At 43.1% G+C, this 22,138-nt stretch overlaps 1 protein-coding gene across 3 annotated transcripts in view; it reads right to left on the bottom strand.

The window, feature by feature from the left end:
- Vps26 (vacuolar protein sorting 26) overlaps positions 1–22,138 on the bottom strand; it is a 161,998-nt gene that overhangs the window by 69,655 nt on the left and 70,205 nt on the right. For all 3 annotated transcript variants that reach the window (XM_076212332.1, XM_076212288.1, XM_076212239.1), the window contains 2 exons: positions 2,089–2,232; positions 1,608–1,840 (listed from right to left, as the gene is read on the bottom strand). In XM_076212332.1, coding sequence (XP_076068447.1) covers positions 1,608–1,840; positions 2,089–2,232 — 377 coding nt within the window. The remainder of the gene's footprint in view (positions 1–1,607; positions 1,841–2,088; positions 2,233–22,138) is intronic.

Below are 22,138 nucleotides of genomic sequence, written 5' to 3' on the forward strand. Positions count from 1 at the left end.
TTCTCTTATGTTCCACGTTTCTGCCCCATACAGTGCTGTTGGCACAATCACTCCTTCATACAGTCTCCTCTTCGCATCCATTCCCAAATGTCTATTCCTCATTACACTCTTTAAACCACCAAGGCATTTACTCGCTTCTCTCAATCTACATTCTACCTCCACCTTCACTCCACCTTTTCCTGCTACACTTGCACCCAAGTATCTAAAACTATCCACTTCCTCCAGTCGCTCTCCCTTAATGTTCACTTCCAGTCTACTGCCACTTTTACCCCTTGTACATCTCATCACCTTACTTTTACCCACATTTATCTTTAGCTTTCTTCTATCACATACTCTCCCAAACTCTGCCACCAGCTTCCTCAATCCCTCCTCTGATCTTTCAACAAGGTACCACATAAAAATTTATAAAAAAAAAAAAAAATATTGAACATATAGTAGGAATACAACTTAACCTGCTAAAATGGATGGAGGGCTTCCTCAATGGTAGAAAAATTAGAGTAGTACTCAGAGGTGATCAGTGGAGTTCTGCAAGGATCTGTATTGGCTCCAATAATGTTTGCTATTTATGTGAATGACATGGATGATGATGTGGAATGTTACATGAGCTTCTTTGCAGGTGATGCTAAATTGTTAAGGAAAGTAAAAACTGAAATGGATTGCAAATCACTACAGGAAGACCTGAATAAAGTTTGGAAGTGGAGTCAGAAATGGGAAGTGGACTGCAACATTAAGAAGTGTAGCATAATGGAATTCAGAAAAAGTAAAAATAGAATATCAGGACAATATAAAAATTGGAAATCAGTAGGTAAAGAAAGTGGGATCTGAAAAAGATTTGGGAGTTATTATCTCAAACAACTCCTCTGACAAACAAATAAACAAAATTGTCAGAGAATCCTATAACTTGCCAAGATCAATAAAAGTGGCATTCACATATTTGGACAAAGAAATTATTAAAAAAATATTATTCACACTGATAAGGCCTAGATTAGAATATGTGGCGACACTGTGGTTACCCAATACCAAAAGGTATATAAAGAAAATTGAAAGAATTCAGAGAGCAACCACAAAAATGGCTCCTGCACTTTCAAACTTGTCATATGAGGAGAGACTGGCTAAATTGGAGCTACCGACTTTGGAGCAAAGAAGAGAAAGAGGCGACCTACTGACCATCTATAGAATCATGAAGGGCACAGAAATACTCGATAGAGAGGACTTGTTAAATTGGGACAAGAGAAACACAAGAGGATATGGAAAGAAACTCAAAAAACATAGTTATAGAAGAGATCTGAAGAAGAACAGTTTTCCACATAGAGTGGTGGACACTTGGAACAAACTGGATGAAAAAATAGTGTGCAAAAAACACTCATGAATTTAAGAGCAAACTAGACACTATGAGATACAAAGGCGGGACACCACGAGCATAGCTCCCCTTCCCATAAAATGCAACTAGGTAAATACACACACAGAAAGAGAAGAGAGAAATGGGAGAAAAGAGAGAGAAGAAAGTGAGGAGAGAGAGGAGAGAAGAGAGAGAGGAGAGAAGAGAGAGAGAGGGAGACAGTGTTTATACTACCATTAACTTTGTAAACAGACAGATTAGTGCTTACCTAAGTCTGACATTGGTTCCTGAATATGATTCATATGCCTTCTCTACCTGGTTAAATTCAAACTCAAATGAAGCAAAGTGTGTCAGCTCTCCAGGCCGTGCTAGTTCTTTGACCAAGGAGGTAAATTCATGGTGGTTACCTCTGTCATAATAAAGTTCAATTTGTCCAACAAACTCTATCTTTATTCCTTGATGCTCTAAACGCCCTCCTGGCTTTTTGAGTGATACATTAACCTGAAGATAAAACATAAAATTTCAGATCAAATCAGTGGGATATAGCATGATTTCTACATTCTCAAATACCTAATACAATTAAAGCAGCTACACTAAGAATAATACAGTAGTAGAAAGAAAATTAATGCACAGATATGTATACCCATCAATCTTTATACTTTTGTTTTTCATTCTTATACTTTTTTTACAAAGTTAAAAATATATTGGAATATAATAAGCAAAACAAAATAACAAAGAAAATAAATTACCTTTCCTGATACACTTTCACCATCATAATAGAGAAAATATTTTTCTTTCTTTCCATCTTCCGACTTGATTTCTGCCATTTTTCTAGATTCGGCCCCATCTAGCTGTATTTCGATATCGGCACTTTGGCCGAATCCAAAAAAACTCTGAAAAGTCAGAAAATATCAATTCCATTGCTGACAGAACACACCACATTACTATTTTTGTATACAGTGGTGATTCATGGTGAGAAGTAATTAGGAGGGGGGAACATGCAAACATATACAACAGTGTCAACACACACACTATTCCTCAAACAGTATTCTCTAAATACAGTATAATTTCCTGGGATGTTGAACATGTTGAAAGTGTGCCATAAATGTTTGCAGTCTCCCATTTCACTTCACCCTGAGCCACCACTGATTGTGAATATAGACTATCTGTACATTCCATAATAAACCAGGATGACTTTCAGAAGAAGGTTAATCAGCAAACAAGATCTTGAATTGATAGAAACCCCATTTTATCCCTCCTCTACTGAATATCATACAACAACAACAATAATAATAATTATAAAAACAATTGTTGCCTCAAGATTCACTGATAACCCACAGTCCTAAAGTGCTAATAATGATATCCAGGCACTGCCAATCATTGTTAGATGAAACATTGGCCTGATGCTCATGCTGTAAAAGTGTGGGACTGCTTTTATATCACTAGCTTATAGGAATAGGCGTGCTGATGCCAGCTGTTAGATCTAATGTAAATTGACAAAGGAACGAGATCCTAGAAAGGAATGAGATCCTAGGTCCAGAGACCACATGTCTGGCCTTAAGGGGTGCACCCCCATAGGGAAGTTAGGGAGTTGACAAGCAGAGAGGAGACACTGCTCTCTGACATTTTGCAGGATCACTACTGGCAGACACCCACAATTGATCCCTATGATAAAACAAAGCAAACTCAAATAATAATCCATTAAGTGCATCACCATACTGACAAGGCTAATGTATCTTGTTCTAAATTATGACTACTGTATTCAGCTACAGAATGCTGAACAGATCTCACAATGAAGAGGAGTCTTAAGCAATGAAAACAAATTTCAGTTTTGGGTCTACCCATACCCTAAGTCTCTCATTAGTCACTACAAAATTGCTCCAGTATGTCATCCTGCTGAACAAGGCTGTCCAAAGCTGTTCTGAATAGGGTTTGTATTCTTTGTGCAAGGCTTGCAAACAAGAGGAGCAGGATGGGGTTTGTGGGAGCAAGCATGAAGTAAGCCACACTGGACAGGAGGCCAGAATAAAACATTAGGACAAACAACACAACACCAACTGTATGAGAAGTGGGAACAATGGACTAGTACTGAAGGTGCTGGTAGACTATATTTGATAGTGGTGGTTAGGATGAGTGTCTACAAGCCAAATGAAGTGGTATGTTGATGGTATGATGCTGGTAGTGACACTGGTAGTGATGCTGGTGGTAGTGTTAGTAGTGGTAGTATAGTTGTAGTGATAATGGTGGTAGTGGTGGTAGTAGTAATAGTGGTGGTAGTAGTAATAGTGGTGGTAGTAGTGGTGTAGTAATGGTGGTGGCAGTAGTGGTAGTAGTGGTAGTAATGGTGGTGGCAGTAGTGGTAGTAGTAATGGTGATGGTATTAGTGATGGTAGTAGTGGTGGTGGTGGTGGTAGTGGTGATAATAGTGGTGGTGGTAGTGATGGTGATGGCAATTATGGTGGTGGTGGTAGTGACAGTAATGGTGAGGGGATAGTGGTGGTGGGGGTAATGGCAGGAATGGTGATGAGGTAGTGGTGGTGGTGGTGATGGTAGTGGTGATAATAATAGCAGTGGTTGCAATCACGATGTTTGTCCCGAGACCTAAATGACTACCAGAGGAGGAAGAGGAGGTGGAAGAGGAGGAGGAAGAGGAGGAGGAGGAGGAGGAGGAAGAGGAGGAGGAGGAGGAAGAGGAGGAGGAGGCAGAGGAGGAGGAGGAGGAGGATGCAGCACCAACAGGGAGCCAGATGTGACCAACCCGCATCTGTCAACAAGCTTGAGTCCCAAGAGACCGAAGGAGATGGAGGGAGTGTAGTGACACTGACAATCAGTCAGAACGGCAGAGGTGGCAGCCTGTCAGCCCATGGGGGGTGGGGTGGGGACTTAGGGCCGCGACGGTGTGCACAGGCGCACTTACCCTTCCCCCCACCCCTTCCTCAATGTATCCCCGGCGAGTTACCGGATCGAATATAGGGTGGTGATGTACTTGTATGTGCCAGGAGGCTGAGAGGGGACAAGGTGGTGTTGTATCAAGAGGTAATAATGGTGGTGCTGGTGGCTATTTAGGGTGACCAGAAAACAAGAGCCTCTTTGGTGGGAGGCGGCAGATTAAAGGTAGGGTTACACTTATCAATGAAATGCTTGAAGTCCAGCTTTTGTATTCATCCATCCTATAACAAGTGGTCAGGCACAAGTCCAACCTTACCATTTAGAGATGTTCCCACCAATTATGTAAAAGGAGCTATACCATGCTCCATCTTCTATCCAGAATGAAGAACTCTCATTGGCAGAGCATGCGATATGCCAGTTTCTCAAACATTTTATTCCAAGTAACTATGAACGAATCGTGATCTCTAAAAATGCACATTTGATGATCTTTCCATCTCTTATACATACACTCATAAATTATGGAGTGCTTGGGAGATGTCTGTCATCCACAGAAAATGGTAAATGAAGGGCTGACTCATTTAGATTATATTATTTCATAATAATCAGGATGTTTCACATCCTAAAGCGCCTCTTGTGGTTGTACCTTCTCTATTAGAGCATGTGTTATACATAAAACAATGCTTCCATATGTAGAAACAGACGTACGAACACACTTATATACCACCCTCTAACGTCTTCGCGCTCAATATGTCTGTCTTGATTACCACACCACAACCATATTTACGTAACATTGTAATTATTAATATTTGCATTCATACACACACGAGTATATATAAAATCAATTTTGTATACAGTTCGAGTAGTACAAGATAATTTGAAATATGTACAAATACATTAATCTATAATTGTAATAGCTGGCAACTAAGATGACGCCATCCATGTCTCAAGCGCATACCCACACTTGGGGTAAGCAGTCACATTCTATAGGCCTTCGTGGGCAGGCGGTGTATATAAACTTAGTTATATCAATAAAATGACCTTCAAGAACCACAGTTTCATTTCGCCATCAATTATTGTAGTCGTCCATTGACGACATTACAACAAATGGTAGACAGCAGTGGTCATAGAATATTTCATTATGAGTGACGAGTGTGCATGGATTTCTTTGTGTCATCATCTCTTGTGTTCTGGTGTATGCGAACTTGACAAGTGTTTTGTCGTTCTTCCTATGCTGCTCTACGTTCTTCTTCTGGCAGCTTAGTGTTCAAAAGAGCCATCCCTGCATCTACGTTTTATCATACATACACTGCTTCGTCCTGGACCAAACTACACCTTCACACCTACCCACTCGCATATACACGGTTCATCAAGCACCTCACTCACACTCTGTTCAACGCTGTCCATTCCTACTATACGCATATGCTGTTCTTCTAGTGTTCCTTTGTTCTACACAGTATCACCGCCCAATGCTGTCCTGGGTTGCCCCATACCCAAGCACTAAATCTAGGGCCACCTCTACCAACTTTCCTGCTACCAGTGACTATACACCAGCACTCAGCTTCGTGGCCTACCCGTGGAACTCCAGTGCGCACCACCACCATCGAATCTTATTTTCCCATCCGCTACCAGCTAACGTGACTGCATACACCGGTTTATGCCTCCTCCACCTCCCAACCACCACTAGTTACCCTCCTTGCACCAGTCATCTCCAGCACCTTGGAGTAGCCTGCTACTCCCTGCCCTTCTTTGTCTTCTGGATCTCCTGGCCGCCGAGCCTCAGCCACCTCAACCACCCCTCCATTTGATGTCACCGCTACGAACTCGGTTAACATTTATTATTTTTTTCATTGTTCTTGTGACTCAAAAATTTTGTTCAGTTCGTTCCTTACTAGTTGTCTTGTGTTTTACTTGTGTTATATTTAGTACTCTGTGTTATGTTTAGTGTGTAGTGAATAGTGTTCCCTCGGCATTGCACATCCATTTACATAAACATCCTCCATCTCGCAATTATTTTCGTAACAGTATCCATCGAAACACTCTGTTGATTGGTTCCAGCAACCAAAAAAAAAAAAAAAAAAAAAAAAAAAAAACAGTGTCCTGCGCGTTCAAAACTGTAACCATTCGATCTACCTATCTTTTTACTGTGTTAATTATTTTCTTATATTATTTCAAATAATCATTCTACATACATGTACGTTGTGTTTTAATATTATTACCCATACTGTTAGTAATCCTTTTGTACACAATTCAGGTCCCCAGTATGTCTACCCTTGTATGTCCTTATAAAGGCGATCATCCTTCCATTTCCCACACATTATTCTTCTCTTCACTTGCATGGTAAATTTTACTTTTGACACCTCCAGGTGAAATACCTCTTTTTGAATAAAATTTATGACACGTAAGAGTAAGCGTAACAACTCTCAGCCTACAATGCCTTCAACACTTCCTACTGCTGCTCTAGCCTAATCTTCTGTCATAGCTTCTTCATCCACTAAATCTTCTCGTCCAAATATGAATGCCACTGTGACACTGGTGACTGATACATCCTCATTACCTTTGTTCAACGGACAAAAAACTGCAGTGCACAACTTAATTTCGGATGTTGAGGCTAAGATCTCACACCGTCAAATTACTAATGATATACAAAAGATTGCCATCCTTAAGAGCCGAGTCGACCTTGACAACACTCATGCCAGAGATATCCTTCAATCGGATATATTTGCTGAAACCCTGTCATACTCTACTTTCGTAGACCAGTTCAAGAAATCCTTTGGCATACTTGATCAAGTAGGTTCATTATCCCATTGTACAACTTAGCCAAAGCTTTTAACAAAGGTCCCCACTTCACAAAGGAGAAGTCCCTCAAACAAGCCTCCAGCCTCAAAAGTGAACTTAGAGGTGCCTTAAAGACATCTGCCTGGGTTTCTAATAACATGACTTCAGACAATGCAGTATCCTTTATTTCATATTTTGCATTCCTCTCCCGCTTACACTCTGACACATTTGAAAAAGTGTGCGCAGTTGTATTTCCTCCAAACATAACATTTCGAGAAATCACGGTCTCAGAATGGCCAGTCAGTTCCGCTCAAGTTATACCATTTCACATGAGAACTCACACGCCTTGTTCTTGTTACGCATCTTGTTCACGTACACGTTCACCTTCCAGAACAGGCATCATTTGCCATTTCTGTGAACAATCTGGCCACCTTACCACTAGATGTTGGAAACATCTATCCACTCCTTCAGATCAGTGCTGTGACTACTATGGTGGGTGTTTTCATTTCACCGACAGGTGATGTGCCCTGCGATAGCAACGTTCCAGTTCACAACCTCCCTCCCCCACACCTCATGTGCTTCTTCCTCCTCCCGTCACTCTTCTCTCAACTGACAATCACCCACCCAGCTTTCCAATGGTGTTTCTTTGCCAACTACCACCCACTCAGCTCCCTCCCAAGCCCTTCCTGTATATACCCTCTCTAGCCCTGATACTTGGATTCATGCTTTGACAATTGCTGCTACATCGGATGCTGCACACTTTTCAGTTTTAATAGACACTGGTTCCCCGGTAAACATAACATCAATTCACTTTCAATTCCTTCCGCACTGCATGAAAGCATGTCACCATTTTGGAACCACCTAATATTCATCTTTGCGATGTAGATTTTATCATACAACCATATTTCCATATGTAGAAACAGACATACAAACACACACACTTATGTATCACACTAACATCTTCGCGCTCAACATATCCATCTTGATTACCAAATCTATATTTATGTAACATTGTATTAATATTAACATTCATACATACACACGAGTATACATAAAATAAATTTTGCATGTAGTTCAAATAGTATAAGATAATCTAAAATATATCAAAATATATAAAAAAAAATATAGCTTTCAAAATGATTCTGAAATTACCTCAGTGGTGACAGTATTTGGGGGACACTTTCGTAAGGGTGATTGGCTGTACAATACCGACTACCAATATGTGGTAACGTCACGGCAACGGGGAGAACTGAATGGCCGAGAGTGGTGATGTCACGGCAACTGAGATGACTGATTGGCCGAGAACGCTGACATCACGGCAACGGGGACAATTGATTGGCCACAAGCGAAGGACAGGGATATTAAGGAGGATATTAAGGATTAGATTTTGGACAAATTACGGGAGGAAAACAATGAACTACACAAGAAGTTGGAGAAGAAGTTGGATCAGATCTGGACCATGATCAAAAGGATGAGCGATGAAGAACAAAGGTGGCCCAAAAGTAGGTTCCACGCAGAAAAATACTCTGAGGTAGAATCTGATGAAAGCGAACCATCTGCTAAGAAACAAAACGTATCTGTGGATTGTATGGCCCGCGAGTGAAGCGAGCAAGCACTGCAGGCCAAGCAACCTGCCGAAAGCAGGTGCGGCAAAGGCGCTGCTTGTATGTACAAATAAATTAATCTATATAATTGTAACAGCTGGCAACTAAGATGACGCCATCCATGTCCCACAAGCGCATGCCCACACTTGAGGTAAGCAGTCACGTTTTATAGGCCTTCGTGGGCAGGCGGCGTACATAAACTTAGTTATATCAATAAAATGGCCTTCATGAACCGCAGTTTCATTTCGCCATAAATTGTTGTAGTCGCCCATGAACGACATTACAACACATGGATAATGTACTCTACACCAAGGCAAAAAGTGTAGATACCAAGTAAATGGGGATATGAGTTTTCGCATGTAAAAAAATCACACAATGTTTACATAACAGCAGCAGTCAAATGACTGTTTATTGTCACAATATGCATTCCATAAAATTTCTTTTCCATTTGAAGATAATTTTATATTGTTGAGTAATTTATATCTTATTATTGAATGGGTTGTATATATACTTTTCAAATATATCGTAAATACAAACACTTAACATATATCTTCAATCTTTATCTCGGATCTCTCCAAGGTATGAACTACAACGGTATTGGGTTGGGAAAAAGTACAACGGCAAGCCACAAAACTGATTCCAATTATCAAAAATAAATCATATGAAAATCAACTAAAACATATGAATCCATTTTCCCTAAAAAAGCATAATCAGAGGTGACTTGATACAGGTCTTTAAAATTCTAAAGGGAATTGACATCAAAAGTGACAAAATTTTCACACTGAATGAGAATCAGACAAGAAACAATGGTCTCAAACTGTCCGGAAATAGATTCAATTTGGAAGTGGATAGAAACAACTTTGCCAACCGTGTAGTTAATGAACTTCCTGCAGAGGCAGTGCCATGTAGTTCAGTTCGAAGCTTTAAGAATCATTTAGATAAACACCCAAGCAAGATGTTGTAATGATTACCATTCATTTTATATTATTTGTTTTTATCATCATTTGTCTGTTCGATTCTCATTTATTATTAGTTATATGTCAATTTATTATTATTTACTATTTACCTGTTTATTATTTAACTATACCTATGCATTTATCTATGCATTTTATTTGTTATTCACATTATTATAGTTTTTATTTATTCATTTAATATTATGATTTTTTTTTTTTGCATCCGACCTAGATATGGACCAAAAGGTTTCCTGTCAGCATGTTCCACCTCTGTAATCCTTTGTCCCTGCGCTTGGATTCCAACCCAAATCCTCCAGCCTTGGACGAAATCCACCTGATCCTGAGTCATTGAAATCTAACCCTTCCATTTACTAGTGTAACCATACCTTAAGGCACTTTGGAATGCAAGGCATCCTGATGATATTAAAAAATAATGATAATATAATCTTTCTCACACTTAGTCAGCACTTCTTTTACCATTTTCCGTGGATGACAGACGTCTTCTGCCTCGACAATTTATGTGTGCGTGTATGTAAGAGATAAAAAGATTGTCAAATATGCATTTCTAGAGAGATCGCAAGTGGTTTAATGTTATTTGGAGTAAAATGTTGAGGAACTAGCATAGCATAGGCTCTACCAATGAGAGTTCCTTATTCTGGATAGAGGATTGGGCATGGTGTAGCTTTTACATAATTGGTGGGAACATTTCTAAATGGTAAGGTTGGACTCGCGTCGAACCACTTATTATGGGATGGACGAATGCAAAGGACTTTAAGCATTCCGTTGATTAATGTAACCCTACTTTTAAGGTACTTTGGCACAATAACAAACAACAGAGGGCAGTTTAAGAACTGTCCTACTTGTAGAGAGTGGTACGGGGGAGACTAGGTCCAGCGAAGGGCCATCTCTATTTCTCTCTACTTGTCAAGCCTTCTTTTGTAATCTCTTACCTATGGTAATGTGAAGAGGAACACTTCTGTTGTAAGAGACAAGATGATCTCCACCCAGAGAGCCCTGTTGACATATCTCAAGTAGGTGGGATGTCAGTGCCTGGCAGCCACGTACAGAGGGGAGGGAAGGGAGACAGGGAGGAAGGGGGTTTGTCTGAATACAATCGCCAAGTGACAGACTCAACACAGCCTGTGCGAACAATCTACCGATACCCACGTTTATCCGGCTGATCCGGGACGTTGTTGTCTCCCAGCCCCTTCAGGAGTGAGGTTTCCCTTCGAACAAAACAGCACCGTCTCTAAAATACAGAGCACGCAAGTCGAGGTCCCAGCAATGATCCCCTTTCTACAAGGTGGTGCTTTCTCCCTCTATCCTAGCTGCCACTGAGTCTTTTGAGTTGTGTCGTGTGTGTGTTGTGTATATATAGTAAAACCCCGATTATCCGAAAGCGGATTATCCGAAAAACGGGATTATCCGAAATTGATTTAGATAATGCAATTAATTTTTTTCCTATACTAAAACGTTATAAAACATAAAAAATATGAAAATAAATAAAAGTAACTACATATATACTATATTAACACATTTAAAATTGATAAGAACAGTTAAAATAAATACGTATTAAGCGCACTACTTTGTTTATGTGTGTGTATATGCGCTTGTGTGTATGTATGTGTGTGTGTTTGTGTATGTATACACCCGCGCGCGCGAGTGTGTGTATTTGTGTGTGAGCGCTTGTGTGTGTGCGTTTAAGTGTGTGTGTGTGTGTTTGTGTGTGTGTGTGTGTCTGTTTGTGTGTGTCTGTTTGTGTGTGTGTGTGTGTGTGTGTGTGTGTGTGTGTGTGTGTGTGTGTGTGTGTGTGTGTGTGTGTGTCTGTGTGCGTTTGTGTGTGTGTGTTTGCGCTTGTGTACATGTATGTGTGTGTGTTTGTGTATGTATACGCGCGCGCGCGATTTTGTGTATTTGTGTGTGCGTGTTTGTGTGTGTGCGTTTAAGTATGTGGGGAGTGGAAGGGTTGTGGAGTGATGGTGACGGAGGCGGGGAGTGGCGGAGTTGCTTTATTGTGTTCGTCAGGATAGTGGAAGATATATGTATGGAATAATTCTTGTTCTCTGTTACGTATAAGGTATGTACGTCAACACGAAAAAAACAATTGTGTTCCATCCACAAATTGAGACTGATGGAGAGAGAGGGGGGGGGAGGCACAGGACACACACACAAAGTATGTCAACACGAAATATATTTCTGATAAATCTGGATTATCCGAAAAATCGGCTTATCCGAAAGAGGCTTCCCCCTTTCGTTTCGGATAATCGGGGTTTTATTTGTGTGCATGTGTGATTCAACATGGTGTTGGATCACGCTGACTCGTGATCAACATCTATTACCCTTCTGGTTGAGTGCTCAGATCTCATATATGACCGATCTATGGGATAAGGCTGACCTTACACACACATATAATAAACCCAACTCCCCGCCCACGAGAGTTGGGGTAACGGCTTGCAGCACAACAATACTTAAATTATTTCAGCCCTGGGCAGTTGTGAACAATACCAGTATGCCGCCGACTGTGTGTGTCCGTTTCATCATGGTCTTGGATCACATGTTGGACTTGTGATTGACAGCTTTTCCCTCCCGGAAGAGAATTCAGAGCTCATATATGACCAATCTATGGGTAATGCTGTGACCTTACAGGCACACCCCAACTCCCCACCCAAAAAGTTGGAGAACAACTCGCAGTGCAGCAATACTGAAATTATTTCAGCCCTGGGCGGGATTCGAACCTGGACCGACATAGTGTGTGTATTTATTTACCTAGTTGTATTTTGCGGGAGAAGTGTGTGTGTGTGTATTTACCTAGTTGTATTATTCAGGAAGGGAGCTATACTCATGGTGACCCATCTTTGTATCTCTCAGCCTCAAGTTTTTTCTTAAAATCTTGAAGTGTGTTTGCACACACCGTTTCTTTGTCTAATTTGTTCCAAGTATCTATCACTCTGTGTGGGAAGCTATTTTTTTTTCAGATCTCTTCTGTAATTATCTTTTTTGAGTTTCTTTAATGTCCTCTTGCTTTTCCATTGTCCCATTTCAATAAATCAGTCTTATCTAAGATTTCCATTCCTTTCATAATTCTATAGATAGTTAGTAGGTCTCCTCTTTCTTTTCTTTGTTCCAGAGTTGGTAATTCTAATTTGGACAGTCTTTGTTCATATGTCATTTTGGAAAGAGTTGGTGCCAGTTTTGTTGTTGGGAATGGATGCTAAGAGGAGACTATATGAAGGAGTGATTGTGCCAAAGGCACTGTATGGGGCAGAAACATGGAACATAAGAGAGGAAGAGAGAAGGAGTTTGAATGTGTTTGAGATGAGGTGTCTGAAAAGTATGATAGGGGTTACTAGGCTGGATTGAGTGAGAAATGAGGAGGTGAGGAGGAGAACAGGGATGGAAAGGGGGTTGATGAAAGAGTATTAGGATGGTTTGGACACATGGAAAGAATGAGTGAAGAAAGACTAGTAAAAGAGGTATGGAAGGCAGATGTGGAGGGAGTGAACATGAAGGGATGTCCTAGGATGAGGTGGATGGATGGGGTGAAGGGGGCTTTGGGGAAGAGGGGAATGTCTGTTGAGGAAGGACGGGAGAGGACAGAAGACAGGGGTGAATGGAGAATGGTTGTATATGGATGATATTGTGATGCATGTGGTGGAATGGGGGGTGAGGTAGTATGTGCGAGCAAATTTTGAAGCAGCCCGAAGGGATTTCTCCCCATCTTCTCCTTTATGCATGGGGGGTCGGAGAGGGGGGGGTCGCAGATTTAATGAAGCAGCCTTGCTGTGGATGTGCTGTGTCTTGCAACACTACTTCTGACCCAGGGCAGTGGACAAGGTGCAGGGATGACCCATCATCCAGGAGGTGCTAAGATGAGAGGGAGGGTGGAAGGGTGTGGAGTGTATTCAGGGATGGAATGGGTGGGAATGATTTTATGCCTTTTCCTTTTTGGCTACCTCCCTTGTAAGGGGGAAAAAGCCTTGGTATATGTATGTACGCTTTGTATTCTTTCTAATTTTTTTATATTCTTTTTGGTACTGGGTGTCCATAGTGTTGCTGTGTACTCGAGTTTTGGTCTTATTAATGTAGTTAAATTTTTTTTATCATTTCCTCATCCAAATAGAGAAAATGCCACTTTTATTGACCTCAATAAATTGTAGGTTTCTTAAACTATTTTATTAATATGTTTGTCCGGTGTCATGTCTTTGCTGATCATCACTCCAAGGTCTTTTTCCAAGTTTACTTTTTAGACCTCTTCTTCACCCATTTTATAACCTCTCAATATTCTGTTTTTACTTTTTCCAAATTCCATTATACTACATTTCTTGATATTGAATTTCACTTCCCACTTTTGAGTCCATTTCCAGATTTTGTCCAAGTCTTATAATGAGTTGCAATCCTCCTCCGTTCTTACTTTCTTTAGTATTTTTGCATCATTTGCAAAGAAATGCATATAACACTACTCCTTTATCCATGTCATTTATGTATATGGGAAACATGATTGGGGCCAGTACTGATCCCTGCGGGACACCACTTTTCATTTCTTGCCAATTTGAGAATTTATCTCTATTACTACTCTCATTTTCCTCCAGGCAGGAAGTCTTTCATCCATTCCAATAATTTTCCTCTGATGCCACTTATTGACTCTATTTTCCTAATTGTGGTACCTTATTAAATGCCTTTTGTAGGTCCAGAAAGGCAGTCTCCCCAACCATCTCTCTCTTGTATTATATCTATTAATCTCAAGTAGAAGCAGATCAAGTTTGTTGTACATGATCTTCCTTATCTGAATCCAAATTGATTTGGATTCAGTATAGTTTTTTCTTCCAAATGTTTAACCCATCTATTTTTTATGACCTTTTCACAAATTTTGTGCTTGTCAGGGAGACCGGTCTGTAATTTAATGGATCTTGTTTCCTCCCTTATAAATTGGTACAATGTTTGCATTCTTCCAGTCCTGTGGCACCTTTCCTTCTTGAAGCATGAATTTAATTATATTGTCTCTTTTATCTGTTCATTCCTCCATGCATTCTTTCAGTATCCAATTTGCAATTCCGTCTGGACCATGTGATTTTCTGACATCAAGGGTTTTGATTTGGTCGCCGATTTCCTTCTGTGTTACAATTATTTCTTTCATTGAGGGGGATATCTCTATTTCCTCACAGGTGAGTTTTCTATTGTGAATACTGATTTGAAGTGGTTGTTCATAATTTCAGCCATTTTCCAGTTCTTCTGTATATTTGTATTTACCCTGGCACAGCTTTTCTATTTCTTGTTTGTTCTTCAGTTTGCCATTTACATACCTGTAAAATAGTTTGGGTTCTTCCTTGCATATTTATTTATTTATTTATTTATTTTTTGTAGTTTCTCTTTTCATCTCTGTGTATTTTTACATAATCATTTCTTAGTTTGATGTACATTAGCCATTTGCTTGTTTTCTTGTATTTTTTCCATTTCTTCCAAGCTTTGTCTCTTTTATCCTTAGCCTCACTACATTTTTTGTTGTACCAGCTTTTTATGTATGTTCTTTCCTTTTTTTGTTGTGGTACGCATTTATTCACTCGCTCATTATAAATTTCTTTAAGTATATTCCATTTCTCTTCCATTCCCGTTTCTTCATTAAGGAATTTTTCCCAGTTCATGTCGCAAAAGAATTTTTCAAGTTTCTCAAAATTTGTTTTGTTGTACATTAGTCTTCCTATTTTATGTTTTCCATTTCTGCTTTGATCCATTTGCTCTTTCAACTCAAATTCTATTAGTACATGGTCTCTCTTTCCTATCGGAGTTTTGTAATCAATTTTGTCAATAATTTCAGACTCTGTCATAAGTATTAAATCCAGCCTTGATGGTTCTTCACTACCTCTGTATCTGGTATTTTCCCTTATCCACTGAGTCATTGTGTATTCAATGGTCATGTCGAGCAGGACGTTGCCCCAGAGTTCCTCTCCACCCTTCACTGTCATTTCCTCCCAACATATTTCTTTTGAATTAAAGTCACCCATAATTATTATATTTCCTCTGTCCTTCAGTATATTAGTTCGTATTTTGTATCTTCTAATATTTTGGAATGATCACTTTCTGTCCAGGACTGTGTTTTGGGGGGCTTTATTGATCTTAGCAAGTTGTAGGATTCTCCGACAATTCTGTTTATCAGGAGTCATGTCATTTGTGATGATTACTCCCAGGTCTTTTTCAGGTCACACTTTCTTTACTTCCTTTGTACCGATTTTATATTGTCCTGTGTGCGTGCGTGTGTGTGTATGTGTCTCGCCTCTCCGGTAATGAGGGTGGGTGGGGCGCGTAGGTATAGGAACCCATTTACCTTGCCCATTACCGCCCTCAATGTGTTATGCATTGTGTGCTTTCACCTGACTAACGTTAGACAATTTGACTGTGTCGAGGAGAGGAAGTTGGACCTCGGATTGGATCAGCACCTCCCCCCCAAGTCAGGTGTTCACCAGAGCAAACTTTATAATATTATGTCAAAAGGGCTTAAAGGGGCAACCGGCATTACACACACATACACACGCGCGCGCGCGCACACACACACACACACACACACACACACACACACACACACACACACAGAGAGAGAGAAATGGCAACTGTTTTATCACGACCGCACTTTCTACGGATTTTCTTTGATATGTCTAATTTTATTCAACTGGGCCACGGGATGATGATGATGGCAACGACGACGATGATGATGATGATGATGATGATGATGATGCTAATGATGATAATGAACGAGAAAACGAAAAACAGGAAAAAATTAAAAAGACGAAGAAAGAGAAAAAAGTTCAAGGTAGAGCTGCTCAATAATGGGGCGAGATGCAGCGATCGGAGAAGGCGAGGTGATAATGTGATCTACGTCGTCGTCGTCGTCATCCGTTGCCGCAGCCGCCGCCAACCACGCGAGGCGGGAACACGAGGGCGACAAGTGAGAACGGCGGGTTAGGGGGGGGGGATAGATGGTAAGGAAAGGGGAGAAGAGGAATGAATGAGAGGAGGGAAAGCGAGGATGGGGGAAGGTGTGTGCCCATTACTCACCAATTATCATACCCGGACTGAAATTAATGTAGTGTGTGTATTCACTTGGTCTTTGGATCACGTGTTGGACTCGTGATCGACAGCTATTTCCCTCCTGGAAGAGAGCTCAGAGCTCGTAGGTCCGATCTACGGGTAATGCTATGACCTTGCACACACACACACCCCCAACTCCCCGCCCACGAGAGTCAGAGTAACGACCCGAGGCACAGCGATACCGAAATAATTTCGGCCCTGGGCAGGATTCGAACTGGGTGCCGGGAGCACTTCTGCTTCCCAGTTCAGCGCTTTACCAACTATGCCACCGAGTGTGTGTGTGTGTGTGTGTGTGTGTGTGTGTGTCTGTGTGTGTGTATGTGTGAAAGAGACAGATAGATAGAGAGAGAGAGTGAGTTTTGGCACTGTTGAAAACAACAATAACACAGGTCACATACACATACATAAGTATGTATGTATGTATGTATTTTGAAGTGTAAGAGACTGAGGAGTGGTAGGGTGGTGAGATAGACTGAGAAAACAGTTGGATTTTTTTTAAAACTACCTAACGTTTCGTCCTATCGGGATTTTCTCGTTGTGGGTGCCATCCGGCTTCTTCAGGCCCCGACTCGTGACGAGGTCTGACACAACAGCCGCGCGGGACTTCGGAGGGGGGCGACCAAAATCGTGGCCAAACGTCCTAACAATCGGCATCACAGAGGGCACTCCCACGCCAAAAAAAAAAAAAAAAAAAAAAAAAAAAAATTCACGCACACCCATACACACATACCTCGTCGTCGGCACCAGCTATATACGCATCATACACACTCCTGTTTCCTCAAATCTCTCTCTCTCTCTGTGGGAGGAACGGGGGTGGGGGCACATCGAGTCCACGAGCTCCAGAGATAATTGATGTAAATAGGAGTCATTGGATAATGAGAATCAGACGAAAAGGGGGGAGGGGGAGAAATACGGGCAAGAGGAGAGCTGACAAGGGCATATGGCGGTGGGGGAAAGCGAGCGGAGGGGGGCAGTTAAGACAGCAAGCTACAATCCCCTCTAAAACAGTGACGGCGTACTTTACATATTTTGTTCGAAAGTGTAGGGCGATGGTCCAGCAGAGAGATTTGCGCGTAGGGGTAGGGGGGTCTCGATTGACCGATATCCCCCTCTGCTTACCCTCAGCTACATAAAACAAACAACCCCTGTTCCTTCAACTAAAGCAAAACGGTGAGCGAGAGCGGTGGCCGAATTGGTAAGCGAGAGAAGTGGCTGGAGGGAGTAGCAAGACAGAGCACAGCCTATGGGGAAGAAGCAAGAGTGCATTTGGGCCGGGGGGCGGCAACATCGCTGCTCAATTAGGGGGAGGGAAGTACATCATGGGAAAATGACGGGGGCGATGGAAAGGGGGGAAATGTGAAAAAAAAAGGAGGCGAGCGAAATGGAAGAATGGAAGGAAGGAGGGAGAGGGCGGGGATAAGAGAGAGTTGGGTTGAAGGGGAAAGGACACTACAGAAGGGGAGAAGGACATTAATGTGGGGGAGAAGACTTGTAAAGGGGAGAGGTCTCTTCTAAAGAGGAGGGAAGGGAAGAGGATACTAGAGCAGGAGAGAGGAGATACGTGGTGGGGCGAGGGGGGCGTGTGTGCAAGGAGAAGGATAAGAGTGGCAAGACGGATGATGATCTGGGAAGACGGTGCGACGGTGAGAAGAGACGGATGTAGGGGAGGAGATAAAAGAGGAGGAGCGGGGACAGATAAAGAGGGAGAGGTGACGGGTGATGTGAGGGAAGACGAATGAAGGGGAGGAGGACAAAAGGGTGACGAGATGGGAAAACGAAAGACAAAGAAAGTGAAAGGATGGGGAGAAGAGTTTCAAGAGGGGAAAGGTGGAGGCAAGTCACCGAGATAAACGAGTCACGGGTGAGGACGGGGCAGGAACGGGGCGAAAAGGGGAAAAGACGGGTAAAAGCAAGGAGAGACGGGCACAGTGAGGGAGAGGCAATATTAGGGACGTTGGCCGGGGCATACGGGGGGGGGGGGGCTATCAGTCAAGCGTGCGAACGGAGAAATAGGGAAGGGGGGGGAGACAGGTGCGTGTGGAGAGGAGGCAGGCAGGCCTGGGGAAGGGTCAAGGAGTAATAAGGGGAGACAGATGGCAGCGAGGGGATGCGGGTGCCAAAAGGTCTCGGGAATGAGTTGCCGGTGGGGGGGGGAGCGTTGACGGCGAAGTGGTGGCGGGATGGGGAATGGGTGTGGAGTAGAGCGAGTGGGAAGGAGAAGGAGATGTAAAGGTGCAAGAAGATAGAGGTTTCGGGAGATGAGAGGAATGTGTGAAGGGCAGGATCGGAGTGTGGGGGAGGCGCGTGTGAGGGAGAGGGGAATAGTGTGTCAGGGGGTGACGATGAGAAGTGTGAGAGGGAAGGGGAAGTACGTGCGAGGAACGGGGGAAGGAGATACAGGAAGAGGCATAAGGAGGTGGGCAAGACAGGAGTGAGAGGCAAGGGTAGGCTGATGTGGGAGGGGGAGGGGAAGTGGGTGGGGAAGGGGGAGGGGAAGTGGGTGGGGAAGGGGGAGGGGAAGTGGGTGGGGAAGGGGGAGGGGAAGTGGGTGGGGAAGGGGGAGGGGAAGTGGGTGGGGAAGGGGAGGGGAAGTGGGTGGGGAAGGGGAGGGGAAGTGGGTGGGGAAGGGGAGGGGAAGTGGGTGGGGAAGGGGGTGGGGAAGGGGAGGGGAAGGGGAGGGGAAGTGGGTGGGGAAGTGGGTGGGGAAGGGGAGGGAAAAAGAATAAATATTGTCAGATGTGAGGAGACGGGAAGAAAGAATGGGGGTAGGGGGAGAAGGGGTAGAAAAACGAGGGATAAAGTTATTTTGTGGGAGGGGGGCGGCGGCAGGAGAGATCAAGCAAACGAGATTGGGGGGGGGGGGAGTTATTGGAAGCGTCCCAGAAAAGGAAGAAAGTCTGGTGTGTGATGGGAAGTGGGAGAGGAGCCGGGTGTCAAGGAGAATGAAGGTATCTAGGATTAAGGCAGGTGGGTGTGTGGTGTGAGGGGCGTCGGGCACGGGGAGACGGTGGGCATGGGTGAGATGGGCTAAAGGCGGAGGCAAGCGATAGTGGGCCCGTAGGGACGGCTTGCGTGAAGGAGGGGGGCCCGCTGACCTGAGGGATGGGGCCCATGAGTGTGAGGGGGCGGGAACTCGCGAGTGTGAGAGGGAGGCCTGCAAGCACGAGGGAGCAAGTTGGGCACGGGACGGAAGAGGCAGGTGCGCTGCTGGCAGAAGACGCCACGTGGCGGCGGACAGGCAGGCGGGCAAGCAGGCAGGCAGGCGGGCAACCAGGCAGGCAGGCGGGCAAGCAGGCAGGCAGTCAGGGAAGCATGAGGCAGGTCTTCATTGTGTGCGGCGGCGGAGGCCACGGTGGGGAGGCAGAGGACAAGGTGGAGGAGGTGAAGGAGAAGGAAGAGGTAGCGGTCAATATGTGTCACTCACTCAGTGTGCTGCCCTCGCGTCCAAGTGCCCACTTCCTCTCCTCCGCTCCTGGTGCTGCCGACCCCCACCCCCTACCCCCAACCCCCGCCCCCACGCCTCTGGAACACCCGAGACCTGCCGAAACCGACCCAGACCCCGTCCCCTGGTGGTGTTGGCTGGTCTGCAGGAACATTAATCAAATACTCAGCTATTATATGTCTATTCCTTCGGGAATGTGTTTATTCATGCTTAGTAAGACAGAAGCGCAGGAAGAGCTGCGTCTTCTGGTTGGGCTGGGTCGATCCTAGCTCTTCGCCACAAAATACTTCAAACATGCGAATCTCATATTTCAAGTACTTACACACGCGCACACACGAGGGTAATTTCGAAAGTAATACCTCTTTTTTCTGCACCAAGGGATCCTATGGGGCTGTTTATGGCATTACGGTAACTGAACCTTCGCGCTCAAAACCCGAAATGTTTATATCTCTGTTACAGATTTTGGCGGTGTGTCAGTCTCATAAAGTAACCCCTGTCATGGATGTGCGTCAGAAGCAGTGATACGCCATTGAATTCCTCCACGCAGAAGTAAAACCAATCTACATTCACCGGCGCTTGGTGAATGTTTACGAAGCCGAAGTAGTTGATGTCAGCACGATTAAAACATTGGTTCGTCGATTCCGGACTGGGGACAGAGATATGAATGACAAACCGGGACGGCATTGTACAGGCCGCTCATCGAAGATGAAAATGCATTGAGGAGAGGGTGATTACGTAGAAAAATAAATTCTGGAGCAAAAATTTCTGTTCGTAATAATGGTGTCACTCCCGTCTTTGTAGCTCTTCAATTTTTTGAGTTACGAGTAAAGAAATAGGCATTATTTTTGGAACTACCCTCATGTATGTGTGTGTACACACACACACACACACACACATATATATATATATATATATATATATATATATATATATATATATACAGTATATATTAATAGCCGCCATAAGTTTGGACGCGATAATGCTGACATCAATACTTTTGCCACAAATTGAAGTCCCTCGCCCTCAATATCCCGAGCGAGCCATATATTTTTTTCGTATGCCAGGCAACAAGACCAAGGCTGGCTGCCACAAGGGCATGCAGTGTTTCCAGGCTCGGTGCTGTTTGAGATTCGACAGGGGAAGGATTACATTTCTGGAGCTCCGCGCTTTGCCTTCGATTTTACGTAAATTCTCAGTGGTTTGGCATCTGTGTTGTCGGCTATGGGTAGTGGGCGTGAAATCGAACGTGACAAGATTGCTGCTATAGTGGTCCTGTTTCAGGCAGGGCATTCTGCGAAGAAAATCTCTGAAAATACAGGAGTTACAGTGCGTTCTGTGCAACGCTGGTTGTTACGTTTCAAGGATGGTGGGCGTCACTACCTACCCCACGTCAACGTTGTGGCAGACCAAGGAAACTCACACCTCGCACGTTAAATGTTCCTAAGCGTGAGATAAAGTCTCTTCGTAAATTTGCTAAACAAATTCAGCAGGAAAAACCAAGGTTATTAGGTGATGTGGCACTTCGCAATGTTCAACGGTGCTCCAGAAACGTAATCCTCCCCTTGTCGAATATATATATATATATATATATATATATATATATATATATATATATATATATATATATACCGGGGGGCGCGCACACACAGGTCGAAGTGACAGCGAAGTTTGGAACTCCATGAAAACTTCAAATTTCGTCGATCTCAAAGATGAGGGTGTACCTTTGTTGAAATAGTAGGGACGGGGAAAGCTCGTGGTATTGTGAGAAGGTGAAGAAAATAGAGAAAGGGAGGGATTACTGAGGAAAATGGAAGGAAATGAGGAGATGAATGGACTCCCCCGGACGTCAGAATGTCAACAAAGGGGTCGAAAATATCAGTAAAGGCACTAGAATTTGAAATATGGATAAGAACAACACAATAGAAAGTGGAGATAATAATTTCCATGCATTTAAAAGTCTAGAGGAAAAACTAGAGAAAATGATCTAACAATGGGAGGTTAGGTTCAGCCAACTTACACAGATTACGCAAAGAGTTGATAAATTGGAAGAACTAAA

Source organism: Oratosquilla oratoria, chromosome 1 (genome assembly GCF_046742065.1).
Source record: "Oratosquilla oratoria isolate Oo_2021 chromosome 1, ASM4674206v1, whole genome shotgun sequence".
NCBI lineage: Eukaryota > Metazoa > Arthropoda > Malacostraca > Stomatopoda > Squillidae > Oratosquilla > Oratosquilla oratoria.